The 18034-nt window shown below is 46.4% G+C and overlaps 1 protein-coding gene across 1 annotated transcript in view; it reads right to left on the bottom strand.

Moving 5' to 3' along the window:
* FGF12 (fibroblast growth factor 12) overlaps positions 1 to 12850 on the bottom strand; it is a 315529-nt gene extending 302679 nt beyond the window's left edge. Inside the window, exon 1 of the mRNA XM_032777343.2 lies at positions 12764 to 12850. Coding sequence (XP_032633234.1) covers positions 12764 to 12776 — 13 coding nt within the window. The 5' untranslated portion in view covers positions 12777 to 12850. The remainder of the gene's footprint in view (positions 1 to 12763) is intronic.
* Between the last annotated feature and the right edge of the window lie 5184 nt (positions 12851 to 18034).

Here is an 18034-nt window from a genome sequence, read left to right as displayed (position 1 = left end):
TGTGTGTGTGTAAGAGCATGAGTTAAACCTCAGAACATCTCTGTAAAGTAGGCTGGAGAGCTACAATAGATCTTTCAATTTGCTGGTAATTCCGAAGAAAAACATTTAAAAAATCACTTGGGATTAAAATTAAATGTTTTGTTTGAACCAAAATTACACATTTTGGTTCCATTTTGAGCATTTTAAATGTTTTGGTTTTTAGATAAAATTAAAGGAAACTTTGAAACAAAAAGTCATTTCAAACCAAAAAACGTAAACTAAATATTTTGATTGGGAGGGAGGGGAAGGGTGGAGTTTTTTTCCTACCAAAACAATTCATTGAAATCAATGCACATTTGTAAAATGTTTGTGTCCCCAAATCTGCACTTTTCACACAAAAAAAGATTGTGTACAAAAGTTTCTCCCACCTCTAGTGGGTAGGTGTTATGATAATTGCTTTACAGATGGGGAAATGAAATACAGGTGCTTGCCCAAGGATCCTGACAGAGCTCTGGACAGAATCCAGGAGTCCTCGCTGTTACTACCATTAAACAAAACACACTCTGCTTCTTTCCGTTTGAACGAACAGTCTTAAACTAAAGCAAGGCCATTAGATCGGGAGTAGCTTTGTAATGGTCAGCGGAACTCATGATGGACTGGTCTGATCAGAGTTTGCAAAGTCATCATGGAGGGGGTGGGGGAAGGGTAAGATATTGTTCCCAACACTTTGCTACCACTGTTATAGGTGCCATAGAAAAATCCAACAAACAGAACTGGAAACACACCTGCAGTGGATGTGTGCGGCCAGCCATGCTGTTCGCCTATAAGGTCCCTTCCACCATACTCTGGAGCAGCTGGTAGGAGAGTCTGGTTCTTTGTATGGGTCAGGGAGTGATTGAATGATTGGCAGTGAAAATGTCGGCAGAGAAGCACTGACTATTTGTAGCTGAATTTTCTTGTCCTGCCTCTGAACTCACTCACAGCAGCTGGATGAGTTTGAGTTATTTCAGTGGGGTTATTCCCAAGTAACGGCAGTGTGAGATCAGAGTGTCACCCACTGCTCTTCACAAACAAAGATAAAAACAATTTAAAAGAGGAACTCTTGTCTATCTGAGCCCCGCACCAATAACTCCTACGATCTGACTCCGAATTACAGTCTCAGAGAGCCAACATCTGCATTGGACAGTCCCTTATTTAGCCACAGCTCCACTGATTCACCTTAATAGCCTGGTCCCCAAATCTGTTCAGAAATGTGGGGCCCTACAGAGCAGCATGGGCCAAATTCTGCTCTCACTTGCACTACTGCTGCCTATGGATGTCAGTCGGGTTGCACCAATGTTAACCACCAACAGAATTTGGCTGTACACGATCAGTCAGGACCAATACTTCCTCACTACAAACCTATTACTAAAATTTTAACATTCTCTCTCTCTCTCAGTATTTATATGGTCCCCAAGACAATAGTACACGAACGCCTCTCCAACGTGTCTGGCTTGGTTCTTACACATTTCCTGAAACCCATTTATTCAAAGGTGGTGTCACATTCAACACCACTGCTGGTATAAATCCTGCTAGAATTGGATGTTGCACATTTTTTTAAAAAATGGGCTAAAACTAGAGTTAGGAAAGGAAATGCCTGTAATTTATGTTGTGGAGAAGAAGGGGTTGCACGGAATAAAACCAGCAGGCAATTCCAAAAGACTGGCGCAACATTAACCAAACAAAATCATAATGGGATAGATTGTCATGTTAATAATGCAACTACTTGATCTATAGTTGAGTAGAACCTTGGCCTCAATTTGTACAATAAGCTGGAACAGTTTTATAATTTGGAGGTGCCGCATGGCGATTTTAGCTCCATTTGCTATCACAAAGACTTAGACAAACCACAGATTATGTCACCAACACATTCCTCATTCCACCTTCCAAAGGATGGCCAGGCAGGTCGACAATGAGTCTCACAAACAGGGCAAGACTTAAACAGGCTTGTTCTCAATTTTCCTCCCTGTCACCTTGAAGCAATGCACGTTTCTTTTGGGGGCATGATCTTTTTTTAAATCTCTACTTCTTAATCTAAGCTACAGAGGCATTTTAATACAGCCGTCATCTTGGGAACTGTGAGTGCCAGGGCTGGCTCCAGGCCCCAGCGCGCCAAGCGCGTGCTTGGGGCGGCACGCCGCAGGGGGCGCTCTGCCGGTTGCCAGGAGGGCGGCAGGCAGCTCCGGTGGACCTCCCACAGGCGTGCCTGCAGGAGGTCTATCGGAGCCGCGGGACCGGCGAGCAGCAGAGCACCCCCCGCTGCATGCCGCCGTGCTTGGGGAGGCGAAATGGCTAGAGCCGGCCTTGGTGAGCACCTAGCTACATTTGTGGATGCAACAGAAAAACTTAAGAGAGCTAAGATAATATGTAGGCAAATTACGCTGTCAGTTACCCAGATGTAACTTCACTGGCTTTATTGGAGTTTCTCAAGATTCACCCTTGATATTGGTGAACGTCTAAAGTCTACGTCAGGCTGTGCAGTTTCCTCTCACTTGCTTTCCATATGGGAACAAAATGGCTACAAGGAACAGCCTGGAACTTCTGCACTGCTTAGCACAGATGCGATCACAAATATTTAAAAAAAATCAAAAAAAGTTTAAAAATGAATGAAAACAGACTTTGCAAATGGGTCAAATGCACCAACCCAATTATCTGGAAGAGAATGTGTATTAGCTAATGTGTCCTTCTAAAATTTCAACAGCACTGTTGAGCAGTAATAAGAAAAATATGAATTTCAATAGCTGGAAAATGTCTGAAAACCTTGGCTTCCTCCTTCAAATGAAGAGATCAAATGTGTCAAGAGTGTTATACAAAGCAGGTCTTGCTAGGGAAGCTTATCCTGTTCTTCTCACAACTCAGTTTGCAGCAACGGTTCATTAATATCAAATTAAGAAATCCAAATCTCCCTTTCTATAGGCATAAGCATTTTTCTTTACAGCAGACTAAAACTTGCTGGGTTTTGCTTTATTTTCACCTGGCTTGTTGCGCTCATTGCTGTTTTCTTCTGGCTTGTAGCAGCTTGGAGCCATGAATTTGTAAGGCTGAGTTTCTGTGTTTTGGGTAGTGGTTGTTTTTTTAAACCAATGGTGACCTGGCATTTTCCAACCCAGTAAGTACCCAGGAAGCAGTGTACAAGGATGGATTTTATATTAGTCACTCTTCTATACATAAGATTTCAGAACAGTAGGATATATTCAGCACTCTCTAAAAGGAGATCTCTCTTTTAATGAAATGGAGTAACATGTTTGCACGGAATCTCTCTGGTTTGGGCCTCACATTTTATGTAATTTTTTAAAAAGCCATTACTGAAAGAAACCCTTAATTGTAGGTTAGTAAAGTTTATAGTCAATGAAGCAGCTTCCCTCCCCTCAAGACAGACAGCTGTCTCCAAACACACACTTTCAGGATCCCACATGAATAAACAATGAAGCACTCAAAGGCCTGTCCTTGAAGACGTTTGGCTGGCAGCAGTTTAGCCAAGTGCTGAATCTAATAAATGATTGATACCTGAAACTGCCCTACCAACTCCATTCTTTATTTTCAGTGCTGAACAGAGCTGGACTCCAGCTACAGAATCCAGATCCACATTTCGAATGCCCCAAAGTCTGGTGGAGGTTCATATCTGAGAAAGGTACATAAGTAAAGAGCAAAATTCACACCAGAGTTCAGGCTGCAAACTCTTCCAAGCGCTGGGGGTCCATCCTCCAGAACAAACCAAGGGCTCTCATCAACAGGAAGTCTGAAATTCAGGAACAAAATTATGCATTGGCCCGAGTATGGAGCAGCCCATATCAATGGTCAACACTGGTCCATCCGTTCCCTAGTGCAGTGGTCTGCAAACTGCGGGTCATGACCCTATACTGGGCCGCGGAATGTCAGGCACTGGGTCGCAGCAGCTCAGGTCAGCACCGCCACCCGGGCTGTTAAAAGTGCTGTTGATGGTGCTTCCCAGCTAAGGCAGGCTAGTGCCTACCTGTTCTGACACCGCGCTGCGCCCCGGAAGCAGCCAGCAGCATGTCCGGCTCTTAGCTGGGGGTGGGGGAGATGATGGGAATCTGTGCACTGCCCCCCCTCCCCGAGCACCAGCTCGACACTGGTTCCTGGCCAATGGGAGCTTGGGGGGGACAGTGCCTGCGGGTGAGAGCCACACAGAGCCACTTGCACACCTCTGACTAGGAGCCAGACCTGCAGCTGGCTGCTTCCGGGGCACAGCAAGATCCGTGGTGCCAGGACAGGCAGGAAGCCTGCCTTAGTACCCCCGCTTGCCGCGGATTGGGAGCTGCCCGAGGTAAGCCTGCACCCCAACCCCCTGCCCCAGCCTTGAGCACCTCCCAAACCCAGAGCCCCTTCCTGCCCTCATCCCTGGCCCCACTCTAGAGCCTGCACCCCCAGCCCAGAGCCTTGACCCCTTTCTGCACCCCAACTCCCTGCCCCAGCCCTGAGCACCTCACAAACCCAGAGCCCTCTCCTGCATCTCAAACCCCTCATCCCCACCCCAGAGCCTGCACCCTCAGCCCAGAGCCCTGAGCCCCTCTCCCTGCCCACACCCTGAACCCCTCATTCCCGGCCCCATCCCACAGCCCTCACCCCCACACCCCAACCCTCCGCCCCAGCCCTGAGCCCCTTCCATACCCCAAACCCTTCATCCCCAGCTCCGTTGGGTCACAGGCATCAACAATTTTCTTCAACTGGGTGGCCAGAAAAAAAAAGTTTGAAAACCACTGCCCTAGGGTCTTCACTCTTGCCAACCACTTTTGGAGACCACATTACATTCAAGTAAAGTGTTTTTGCATTAATAATAAGTATATTACCAATGACTGAGAAGCAAAAAAAACCTTCCCCTTATTCCTATTATGTCAATAAAACATCCAGCACTTTTGAGTGTTCTTCTGGAATCTTTTGGGTAGTATCATCCAGCCAATTAACTTCATCTATCAAAGACTGACGGACAATAAAACTAATCTAAATACAGGGCTTGAGCTGGGGTGAGGTGCAAAGTTGGAATGAAAGGCAGAGAAATGCAATTTTAATAAGAAGAATCACAATTCCCACATTAGACACAAACACACAAAGTCAGCAATCAAGAAGAAACCCAATTACAAGATATTAAACACAAGGCAAAAAAGCTTAGCCTCTCCCACGCACACCCCAACCAGACACGCCGGTCTCCCAACTCTGCTGAACGAACAGCCCTCACCCCAGCCACCAACTGTAACATCATGACACAGTAAATATACAGTTTAATTCAACCCAAAGAAAAAGCTGTAGTATTCAGTATGTACCCCACATATAGATCATATCAGCAGGTTTACCTAAACCCACGGCCAGGGAGGGGAAACTCGGTGAATTAGTGTAATGGCTACTCCAGTGATGGCAATACAAAGAAAGTATTTAGAAAAACTAGTGCACAGGAACTATAGAAAAAAACATGAAATGAATACATTGATCACTGACAGGAAAAGAGTAAACGCCTGTTTCCGTCATCTTACAGTAACCTTAGGCATTAAAACCTCTACACTTGGATCAGTGAAAGCATTAATTATCATGTCCATCAAGAATATCATCGTCAAACTGCCTTTTACCATGCTAATGAATATCCAGTTTTAGATAGATAGATAGATAGAAGCGGCTCTTGCTCTAATAGTCATTTTACAGATAATTGCTTAGAAAATCTAATTTTAAAATTTCTAGTTCTGTAAGTGAATCAATTATGCAATAAAATTGCATGTTACTTAAATGGCTAGACAATTTAATATTTGAGGAACCATTTGAAAGGACCCCAACATTTCATAAAGTCGGAATGTAACCCTGTGTTGCCAAAGCAGGGGGTGGAATTTATCTCTTTCCCACTTACATTGATGGGAGCCATGGGGCTGAATCTCTGAACATTGAGGAGAAAGTGTCATTATAATGAGCATTTCCTCTTCCCCTCTAATTTTATGGCTGTGTGGATTTTAGGGTCTGGAGGGGTAAAATTCAGGCCTGTGGCCATCTCTGCCTCCTGCAGCCGGAACCAGCTCCTTTGGTTAACTGCCTTCTAGAATGCAACATTGAGCTTCTTCCAGTCACTAGCTGGGAGCCGGCATCATGACATCACCAGTTCTCTCTCTGGTCCTTCAGTGGTAGATGCTCACTCACAGGATTTTAATAGCTTCAAATGGATGGTTAGAAAAAGACTAGTGGAGTCACCTTGGGACAAAGGCATTAGAGACTCAGAACTAGCACCTCGCTCCCTACACCACAGCTCTGTGTATCGGTGGCTTGCCAGCTAGAACGCTGACCAGTCTCACAACCTTGTCCCTTGGCATCATTTCTCAGCCCACCCAGACGCTTTGTGTTGATTGCCTTTAGCATTATCATCACGATCACCATATTGCAGTTAGCTCCGTTCGTCTTTCAAATCTAAAGTCACAGAGTGTAAGTCCAGAGGGGAGCAACAGATCATCCAGTCCGGCCTTCTCGATAGCCCAGGCCACTGCCACCCGCACACTAAACCCAACACCCAAAATAAGTGTCTCACAGGAGTATGGCAGCCCACAGGAGACTGGACTATTATCTGCCACAGCCAGCGAACGAGAGGGACCAAGCTTCACCAGTGCCCAAGCCCCTGCAATGGCAGGGAAAGGATGATGTGAGATGCACTGAAATGGTCCTAGCAAGTGACCCGCACCCACCTGCTGCAGAGGAAGGAGAGAAACCCCCAAGGTCCCGGCCAGTCTGGCCTGGGGGACAATTCCTACCCAACCTCACTTATAGCGATGAGCTGGACCCTGAGCATGTGAGCTCCAACCAGCCAGCCAAGCACTTGAGAGAGAATGTGCAGTGCCCCCTCCGAGCCCTGCCCCTCCCCACTCAATGTCCCATCTCCAGCCCCCGCCGGCCCTGATGCTTCAGAGGAAGTTGATTTAAAAAAACCCAAACAGAACACACTGGGGTAGGGGAGAGGAATCCCTTCTGACCCCTGAAACGCTGAGGCATGAGCTTTTAGAGAAATAAAGCAAAGCAAGCCCCAGGCTGGCTGAGATCTGCCCCGTCGCACTTGTCCCTTCCACACACCAGCACTCAGACATTGCCCTGCTCGCTCACAGGTCAGCTAGAAGAGTGCAAGCCAAAGAATGCGTGTGACAAAGGCAGAGTCAGAGCGAGGCACTGAAAGTGCCAAAAAATGCACTTTCAAATCAATCATAACGATTTGTGAATTCGGGCTGATTCTGCAAGCAGCTTGGACTGACAAAAAAAAAATTTTTATTTTGTTTTTAATAGAAGTCAGTTTCACTTTGAAAATGTCAAAACGAAACATTTCAACTTTTCATTTTGACACGTTTCATTCTGAAAATTAGCTAGATTTATTATTTTAAAAGAAAAGAATTTTTTTTACCCAAACCAGAATTATTTTGGGTTTTCATTCCAGCAGAAAAAAACTTGAAAAATTTCCATTTTGGGTCAGCCTGAAGTGATTTTTGGGGGGAGGTGGAGATTTTACAGTGAGGCCACTAAACAGAAAAGTCAATGATTCACTCAGCTCTAAATAGTGCGAGAGTCTTTTGCACTTGTTTAGCGACTCCCACTTGAAAATCTCAGCATCTTTACACATGCTACTGAGTTTAACTTTGCAGTGCCCCACTGAGGTCGGGAACATCATCCCATTTCACTCAGCTAGGGAAACGGAGGGTCAGAGAAGTTAGTATCCCCTTTTCAGGCTTGGAGGTCTAAGCAAACAGGCTGCTTTTCATTGGTGCTGGGATCTCACCAGGAATGCTCAGCACGTTGGAAAATCAGCCCACTGATGATGATGCCAAAACAGGACGTTAAGTGCCAAACTCCAGACAAACAAGTTTAATACTGTTGGCCTGAGTAATGTGTCCCTAATCACATGGCAGATTTGTAGCAACGAAGGGGAGAGGATCCAGCTCTCTCCACTACCAGAGAACCTCTCCCCTCAAGAAAGCATTCAGGTACTTGCTGTGCAGTTTTACACATCACCCTGCCCAAAAACAGGCTCCACCACCACCCCACCTCCACAACAGGGAAGAAACCAGAAATCTTTTAGAGTGACTGAATCTTTTGTGAATTTCCATGATCATTTACACTATTTCTTTAAGCGTAACTGTTTCTATAGCCATAAAACGAACATACATTAGGATAACACAGCACCTAACGGCCTTGCCCACACACTTTCACAGAGCTGCAGGCCCTGGATTAGCACAGAAGAACAGTTAGGCTCCCTAATGCCTTTTGCTATTAGTGTATAAAGCAATGCAATTAAGAAGGATGCACAGCAATGCAAAGAACCCCATGTTTTCATTGTGTAGCACTCGCCCCTCACACGTCTGTCTCTGCATCGCTGGTAGATGCTGTTCCCTTTGTGGCGGTTTGTCCAGCGTTTGACTGTAAGCTGTTCAGGGGAAGCAACACACACACCCTTTAAGTATGTACAAAGCACTTAATATCCGAGGGCAGCGGTATAAAGAAAAACACCGAGTCTGGCCAAGGAGAGCTCAGAACAATTCAAACGGACAGACAGGGCGAAGATGGCTTGATAGCACCTCACCATTCCCCAGCCCTGGGCTTGGTCCCCATGATGGCAGCCGGAGGCCAGCAGGCTGCAGGGAAGGTCAGGATGCGCCCCCCTTTCCATTGCCATGCCCTTTGTGATGACTATGGGAGGGCACTGCATTCCACTACAGCAGCGCCAAAGATCCTCCCATGGGCAGGTCCGGTGGCTTTCTACCAGCAGAGCAGCACTGGGCCTGGCCCGGGTAATATCCTGGAGTCACATCAGCACAGCAGAATCACAGCTGCCATGTAAAAAAGAAAAGCCAGTTTCTAGTCTTTACGGTTGCAAAGAAAAGCTTGAAAGTGTGACTCAAGTGTCACCGATGCAGCTCCATCTGCCTGACTCTGCAGGCAGCCCCAGACGATCCCTCTGAGGGGGTGATTTGTCCCACACATCTCACTGGGCGGGTACTGCTCTGGGGGCCTCACCAGCCCCACCTCAGTAGGGAACTCTGTGTGGGGCAGGTGAAGAAGAGCACCGCAGGTCCCCCCACAAGCTGGGGGGAATCTAGGGGCCTCCCTGCTGCCCCGCTGGGTATGGTGCTACTCCTCCTGTGCAAAGGGGGGTCTTGCTGCTGTTCCTGGTGGAAAGCCATGGGGGCCGTGCCACTGTCCCTGCACTTTGGGGAGGGAAGGGACCCCCCCCCAGCCACTAGCACTGAGAGCAGGACCATGGCAGAGCAACAGAGAGCCCCATGTTGGAGTGCTCCCAAGGCACCTGCATTTCCCCTATGTTGTGCCTCAGGCTCTGGAAAGACCTGCCACAAGGAGGCTGCCCTGCCATCCTCCCCTCACCACGGGCACTGGTCCTACCATCCCTAACAACACAGACAGAAAGACAAAACCATTGCCCCTTGGGACAAAGGCCAAGAGAGACCCCAGCACCCGGGATCTAACCCTGCAGGGCTAATTGAGTCCACACACCCGGAGGGTTAGAATGCCAGGGAGCCTGTCTCTTGACTGGCTGTTTCCTTTCCAAACTGTGAAGTCTCTCAGTCCCACACGCTGTGCTTGTCATCTTTTTGGACTGCGACTAAAGAATCTGGCAAGCCGCCAGTATCCTTTCACCTCCACGTTAACTCCGGCAAAGCTCTGCTATTGGGAGGGATGCCTGGAATGACAGCACTTTCTCCCATGTCCAAGAGGATCTGCTGCCGTGAAGGGATTGAGAGGAGGAGGATCAGGGAGCAAAGAAAAAAAACACAAAATTCTCACCCACTTTGCTAAGAATCACAATCTCCCCTCCCCTTTGTCTAATTAACTTGATGTGACACAAAACACTCTCCCGTTTTCCCCCACTGGAATGTGCTAGAAAAGCAGCCAGGCAAAAACAGAATAAGACAACGGAGCCAAAGTCTACATTTAAGGCTAGGTAGAGCCTTTGGACTCAGGCCTGAGACAGGGTCCGTATGTAGCTGCATCAGTCCAGGAGGCGCACTTTCTCCTGCCTTGTCATGCATGAGAAATTTGTCACCTTTTTGGGGGGTTCAACTTGTTTCCCCACCTGGTGCCTGGACAGCTCAGCTGGCTGGTGCATTTAGGGGCAGAGTCATGGCTCCACCCATACCCTGCCCCACCCTGCCCACTTACGAGGACGGGTACCACAGGTGTGCAAGGCCCCCATGCCCAGAACTGCCATCTGAGTAGTCCACACCCAGCGTATTCAGAGGGGAGCAGCCCTCACTTCCACTTACTACTCCCCTCTGCAGGCACATTTGGGCTGGGGACTGAATGTTGGTCTCCAGTCACTGCAGGAAGAGTCTGACTGAAGAGCATGGCTAGTCTGAGCACTTCCAGATCCGGACAGGTGGAGGGCCATCAGCGAAGCACCAGGTACAGGCCACATCCTGAGACATGCTGGACTGATGCTACTGCTGGTCTGATGTCACAGATCCTAGACTTTGGGTCAGGAGATTTCGGTCCAATTGCTAGGGGCAGCTGAGTTCAGGGACTGAGCAGGTGGTTTTCTGCACACCCTGTTCTCATATAGGATTATTATGAATGGAGACTTTAATCAGTTTGATTATTTTAATCAGTTCAGCACGTGTTCTCTCTCAGGTCTGTAGAGCACTGAATTTGAATGCATGCTCCCTACAACCACTACTGGTAGGGGAAGGGGAAATGGAACAGTTTAAGACAGAAGATGATATTGGCAAGGCATCACCACCAGGAGAACGTGAACAGTGATATCATGATCACAACACACAGGACATTACATGTGGAGCTTTACCTGCTAATGGAAAAAAAATGTAAATGAGTCACTGACTCAGAGCAACTCAGCTGAAAGTGTATTTAGGATCAGACAAAAAGACTATGGCCACAGAGGAGTTTTGGACCATGTGCATATTCTCTCTGGGTAGTGATCCTGGGCCATGCCTTGCCACATACAGATCCACAAGTCTCTTTCCCGTGCTGGATTTGTAATCATTAGGGCTCTCCTGATTCCACGGATATCAAGTGGAGTTTGGCCAATGACTTCTGTGAGAGCAGGATCAGGCCCCTACACTGAGCAGACATCCAGCTTCTTTGGAACATCTCCATTGAGATATCAAGTTTCCACTTTTCCTTAAACTTCTCTCTGCTTTGGACTCGTCCACTTCCACAGGTTTGGTTTCTGGTGGGTTGGCTCTGGCTGGGCTTCCTTTTACAGGGAAAAATAAACCCAGAGAGCCTCATTTTCCTCAACATTGAAGATTCCAGGAAGAAGAACCGGACGCCAGTTTTCTGCAAAAACTCAAGGCTGCCCTGACTTGCCACCCCCTGTGGCCCCTTCACTGACACCAACAGCCCCTGGAACTCTGATTGCAATAAACCACGTCTTGCAAATTTACAAGCACAAGAAACAGTGGCCAGATGGCATCTCCTGCTCCGGTGGCTCTTGTCTCCAAAGCCAAGGGGTGACTTTGTCACAATGGATGTGTCTGCACTAGAATGGAGTTCAGGAATCCCACATCAGGTGCGGTTATCAGCACAAGGAAGGTGCATTCTAGTTTGCAGTTCTTACCATTCCACCTTCGGTTATGTTAGGTCCAACAGAAATCCTACAGAGAGCCACCAGCCTGCTGTTGTACTGCATGACAATGCAGAGCACGTATTCTTTTTAAGACACGGGCTTTTCATTTGTCTATCAAACAAGTATACAAATAACACACACACATGAGATACAGGTGCCACACATCAGTCAATCACAACAATAATGTGGCACTTCAGTAATTGAGGTTCCTTCACTGTTTGAGTTTCCAATCTAATCAGATCTTGGCAGATTTAAAAACAAAAAATACCCCACACTTACCTGCGCTCAAACTCTGCTAATTCTTCTGCTCACAGGTAGTGGCATTTATAGGACATGCTGCCTCTACATGACTGAAATAGCTGCCTGCCTTAATCAGCATATGATCAAATAGTTCCACTCAGGAGAGCTACAGCCCTGACTGACAAGACAGTTATAAAAATAAAAGTGGGGTTTAAATATAGCTAGTTCAGGTCTGGTAGCATGGAGTATTGTATTATAGGAGTCTACATCATTTCCCTTGAATTAACACACTCCATATTCTTGTTCTTGTTGTACCTATATCGATCAGAGCAGTTACCAGGTCTGGGTTGGAGAGGGGAGCTGGAATGGCCTCCAGCCTTCTCATTAGATAGAGGGACATGGCCAGCAGTATTTCATTAGTAATAAATATTCCGCGATTGAGAGTTCACGTACCAGCTGGATGTGTGCGGATGCTCTCTGTGCAATCAGCTAGGTGTGTGTGTGTACACATGGAGAGACACCCGCCTGGTGTGAATGAATGTGGGTGGGGTATACAGAAGGGTGAATGTATCTGCACATTAGCCAGCTAAGCACTATCCAATGCCACCCCGTCTCCTGGAGCAGTGGGTTCGCCGCATCCCCCCAAATCTACCACCCGCTGTGATGTGTTCAGTTTGCAGGAGGGGTTGGGGGGATCGTTCTCATTATCACACGCGTTCAGCGATCAGACCCCCCCCGTAGTGTCACGGAAATCGTTAGCACCGAGAAAACAAATCAGCCGCCAGCCTCCGCCTCGCCTCGCCGCTGCCTGCGCAGCCGACTGCCCGGAGCGCGCGTGCTGGGCTGCGGGAGACGCAGGGGAACCAGCCGCCTCTCCCAGTCCCCCTCCCCGCCGGGCACTGCGGGGTCTCTGGGCTCGGCTGCCCGGGCACCTACCTTTGCCTTCCATTGCGGAGCCGGGCGAGCGGCGGGAAGTTGCCGCAGCAGACGCGCCCTCTCCAGCCCGGGCTGCGGGAGCTGCTCGGCCGGACTTCCTAGCCCGCGGGTCGCAGCCAGCAGCGGCGAGGAGGGAGCCGAGGGGCGCCGGGCTGCAGCTGGGGGTCACCTGGAGCCGCACCCCGGAGCTGTCCGCCAGTGCGGTGCTGCAGGTGCAAGTGGCACAGCCGCCCACTCGGATTTGCATGGAGCCGGCGCGCATGCCCACGGCTCCCCCCAATGCATCCCCAGCTCAGCCCATAGCGATCCCTGCCGAAGAGCCGAGCTCCTCTGCTGAAAATAAACACCGGACTGGATGTTCCCTGCAAGCCAAAGAAAGTGGAGTGGATCGTGCATCCCTCTCAGCTGAGAGCTGCCCTGGGCGTGCCAGGTTGCTGGAGGATGAGGCAGTATTTGCATTCCCTGGGGTTCAGATTCTCCTCTAGTTGCTCCCTTGTCCGTTCACCTATGGAGCCCTATAACCAGCATATACCGCCACATGGCAGCCTCTCCCCACTGCTCAGCAAACAGATCTGATGCCAGAGTGGTCTCCTATTGTGGAAACCAAATCACCTTCATGCAACAGAGCCAGCCACTTCATTAGCAGTATTTTAAAGGATTTTAACGCATCCATGCACACAAAAGTTTAAGAGTTGCATGGAAAAAAAAACTGATGTACATGTGCAAAATAGGCCTTTGTGTATGTAAATGTATGAATATGCAAAACCCTGGCTTATGCATCATCTGTTTTCAACATATAATTTGTATACATGTGCAATTTTGTACATGGATTTTTTTAAAAAATCTGGCCCAGAACATTCATTGATGTTAAGCTCAGAAGAGACCATTATGATCATCTAATCTGGCCTCCTGCGTGGCACAGACCAGAGTATTTCACCAAGTAATTCCTGGATCTAGCCTACGGCTCCTGGTTGAGCTGGAGCAGATCTTGCAGAAAGCCATCCAGTCTGCATTTGAAAACTCCAAGTGGTGGAGAACCTACCACAGCTGTAGACAAGCTCTTCAGATGGTTAATTACCATCACTGTTAAAAATCGATACCTTACTTCTACTCTGAATGTATCCAGCTTCAACATCCAACCACTGGATCTTGCTCCATGTTTGTCTGCTAAATTAAAGAGCCCTCTACTACTGGCAGAAGCGTTCTCTCAGTGGAAATCCTTGTAGGCCGTATCATATCACACAAGCCTTCTCTTGGATAAACTGAATAGATTACAATCCAGACATTTCTCTAGCAGAATGGTTTTCCAGGCCTTGACTCATTCTTGTAACTTTTTGCTGTACCCTTTCCAGTTTTTAAATATTTTCTTTTTGGAGCGTGGCCCTTGGAACTGGACAGAATAGTCTAGTAATGATCTCACTCATGCTGTATACAGAAGCAATGCCACCTCCCTACACCTAGTGGATAGCCCCTGCTTATCCTGGACTTTTATCCAAGGGCCATGTTTGCCATTTTAGTATGGCACTGCACTGGTTGCACATGTTCAACTGGTTATGTGTCATGACCCCTAAGTCCTTTACAGAGTCACCACTTTCCAGGAAACAGTCCCCATCCTAGAAGTGGGACCTACATTCATTTCTCCTAGATGTATAACCTTATATTTGGCTGTGTGACAAAGTTCCTCCTCTACCTTCGTGGGTCCTGCACTTCTTGGCAGATTTGCTCACCTCTGTGATATTCCCCACAGTCTGGGTCAACTCCTCCTGTGTCTGATCAGGACTTGGGAGGTTTGGGGGAACCCGGGCCCACCTCTACTCCGGGTTCCAGCCCAGGGCCCTGTGGATCGCAGCTGCCTATAGTGCTTCCTGTAACAGCTGCATGACAGCTACAACTCCCTGGGCTACTTCCCCATGGCCTCCTCCAAACACTTTCTTTATCATCACCACAGGACCTTCCTCCTGGTGTCTGATAACGCTTGTCCTCCTCAATCCTCCAGCAGTACACGCTCTCACTCTCAGCTCCTAGCCTTCTTGCTCCCAGCTCCTCACACACGCTCCTTCTCCTCTGGCTCCTCCCTGCCTGACTGGAGTGAGCTCCTTTTTAAAGCCAGGTGCCCTGATTAGCCTGCCTTGATTGGCTGCAGGTGTTCTAATTAAAGTAGCTATCTCTACTGCCTTCTAGAAAGATCTTAATTGGCTCCAGGTGCCTTGATTAACCTGGAGCAACTGCCATTTGGTTACCAGGGTACTAGGGATTTGTTTAGCCTGGGGCTAACATACCTGTTTCTCAGTACTTTACTGTAGCCATCTGGCCTTGCCCCATCACAGCTGTTAAAATGGATGATGTTCAAGTGAACCCAGCTTGCCATGTGGTCCAGATCACTCTTTAGAATTGACCCGTCCTTATCAATGTTAACCACTCCGCCAATTTTTGTGCAAACTTTACCAGCAACTGTATTATATTGGACCAAGGACAGATCCCAATGGATGAGGCTAACCTTTTAAAATTATTTTTTCAGGTCTACCAGTTAGTTTTTAATCCATTTAATATGTTCTACCTTGATTTTATATAGTGCTAATTTTGTAATTAGATTGTGGTGTGGTACTAGCCAAATACTTTACAGGAGTCTTAAGTATACTAAGTCAACATGCTCCTTTTATCAGCCAAACTTGTGATTTCACCAAAAAGTGAGAGCAATTTGGTTTCCTTTAATTGTTTACTCACTGAGCCCATATCAGCTTTTCCATGAGTTTGCCCAGGATCAACATCAGGCTAACTGGCCTATAGTTTCCTGGGTCATCCTGTTCACCTTTGAAATGTTGACACAACATTAGCTTCTTTTTCCAGTCCTCTCTGGATCTTTCCTATGGTTCTAAGATTTGTTTAAAAAAAAACCCATCAAAGGCTCTGAGAGCTCCTCAGTACAACTAGCTACTGAAAAAATTTCCTGTCCCAAATAGCGACCGTTAAAATCTCAAAACTTTTCATTAATTGAAAATCCAAAACATTTTCTGTTCAACTTCAAGTCAATCAAAGTTTCATTTCAGTAATTACAAAAGTGTTTTCATTTTGATCTTTTTTCTTTTTATTAGCCTTATTTTGAGCCTACATGTACTAAAACCTTTGAATAAAAAGTTGTTTCGACTCAAAACCCCAAAACTTTCTATTTTGAAAATGTTGAAATGGGATGTTTTTCACAATTCCTGTATTTGTTTTCCCAATAATTTTTTGAGTCATGGGATTTGCTGAAATTGAACCTGTTTCATGAACAAATTCAGCTTCAATAAATCAGTATTTGGGAGCAAAAGAAATCAACAAAAATAAATAAATAAATAACCGCAAAGCCCCCTCGTTTTTTAATCCCTTATTTTCAGGTCAAAAAATTCCTGACCAGTTCTACACTCAGTCAATTCTTTTAAAACTCGGGTTCAAGTTATTCAGTCTTGCAGATTTAAAAATGTTTAATTGTAGGAGTAGCTCTTTATCACTTTCCCTAGTTACTTTTACTTGCATGCTTTTAGCAATAATGCTTAGCACCCTGATGCCATGGTAATGAGCATCATATATGTACTGAGGCAAATAGATAAATGGGTATGTTACACGGTCATAATAATACATACTGATAATAAGCGAATATTAACCCGCACTTGAAAAATAAAGGCTCAGTTCAGTAAAGCATTTGAGCACATGCTTAAGTTTCATTGACTTAAATTTAAGCATCTGCTTAAGTATTTTCCTGAACTGCGCTTAAATGAACTAAATACAGATTTTGTCCTGAAATGTGATTCATATGGGAAGGGCCCCTCTGGAGCCAAATGACTATAACAGAACTCTGTGCAAGGGAGTAAACAGCTGGGGCACAGATTCTCAGCTGACGTACATTGCCCTGGAGCTAGGACCATTGACACCATCTGAGAATCTGGCCCCTGCCTATCACACTCTATTAACGATCTTTTTATTGTTATTATCTTTTTCACGTTCTTTCTCATTTGCAAAATTCTGTCAGTCATTCACAATAGGGGTCAGCTGCTTTCTTTTGCAGTAACATTTTAAGGTTCCATGTTTTGTCTTACTTATATTTCATATTTATTCTTCTTCTCACTGTCTTTCCAGTATATTTTAAAGGGGGAAACTTCAGGTATTCCTAGCTGTTGGCTTTCTTATGTGTTTCCAAATATTTTTAATTTGTGTCTATAGGCACTCGGATTTATTTTTAAATGGCAAACATCAATCATTTCCCACTCCATCATTCTATTGCACAATTTAGGCCCCAGTCCTGCAAAGACAATGTAAGCACTGTAAATAGTCGCGTTCAGTCAATATCAATGGGAGGACCCACAGTGCATAAAGCTAAGCAGATACATAGGTCTGTACAGAGCCAGAAGCATGAGAACTCCAGAAAGGAGAAGGAAAACTCCAAATTATTCACAAAAGTCCAGAACCAAAAAATAAAGTTAAAGTTGGTGCAAACAAAGCATGTAAAGACAAACATGGTATTTTCTTACAATATTTTATTCCGTGGTTATTTATTTAGTTTGATTTCTTGATACATTTAGGAAGGAGCACCTCTCTCCAGCACTCAGGCACATTTCAAATAGACAGTTATAATCACTGCACTCATACGCTCACTGAAAAGCAAACTATCATGGATAATTAAACATAATGGGAGTGTTTGATGGATATAGTCCAAAGCTGCTGAAACCAGGTGTGTTGAAAGCTTGTCCCTTTCACCAATAAAAGATATGACCTCTCACCTTGTCTCTTCCATTGCAATAGGCATCTGCGTTGCTTGGTTTTATAAGAAGTTTTGAATCTCTTATTTTCAGGTGACCTGAAAAGGATAAAGTGGGATTGTCTCTTACCTGGCTTCTTGATGAAGCATAAGGAAGGTGTCGTAGCTTCCTGCTCAGATTTGAACCTTAGCGTTCATAACCTGAGAAGCTAGCATGAACCCCTCTAAGCTTAATTACCAGCTCAGATTTGATCTCGCTGCCACCATCCAAAAATTCCAGGGTTTTGGCTCCCTCTGGTCTCCCCAAAACCTTCCCTGGAGAGACCCCAGCACTCAGAGACCTCGATCTCACAACAAAGGGAAATAACCCACTTCCCTCCCCCTCTCTCCCCACCCAGACTTTCCTCTCTGGCTAACCTGAGAGTACGGATGCAATCTCTTTACATTCACAACACCAAGACGCATGTCTCCTCTATTCCACAAAGAGACAAACCCCAAATACAAGGAAACAGAAATGATTCTCTCTCTCTTCCCCCTGC

Source organism: Chelonoidis abingdonii, chromosome 8 (assembly GCF_003597395.2).
Source record: "Chelonoidis abingdonii isolate Lonesome George chromosome 8, CheloAbing_2.0, whole genome shotgun sequence".
Lineage (NCBI taxonomy): Eukaryota > Metazoa > Chordata > Testudines > Testudinidae > Chelonoidis > Chelonoidis abingdonii.
Note: the sequence above shows the minus strand (reverse complement) of the source record. Positions and strands in the feature narration are given on the sequence as shown.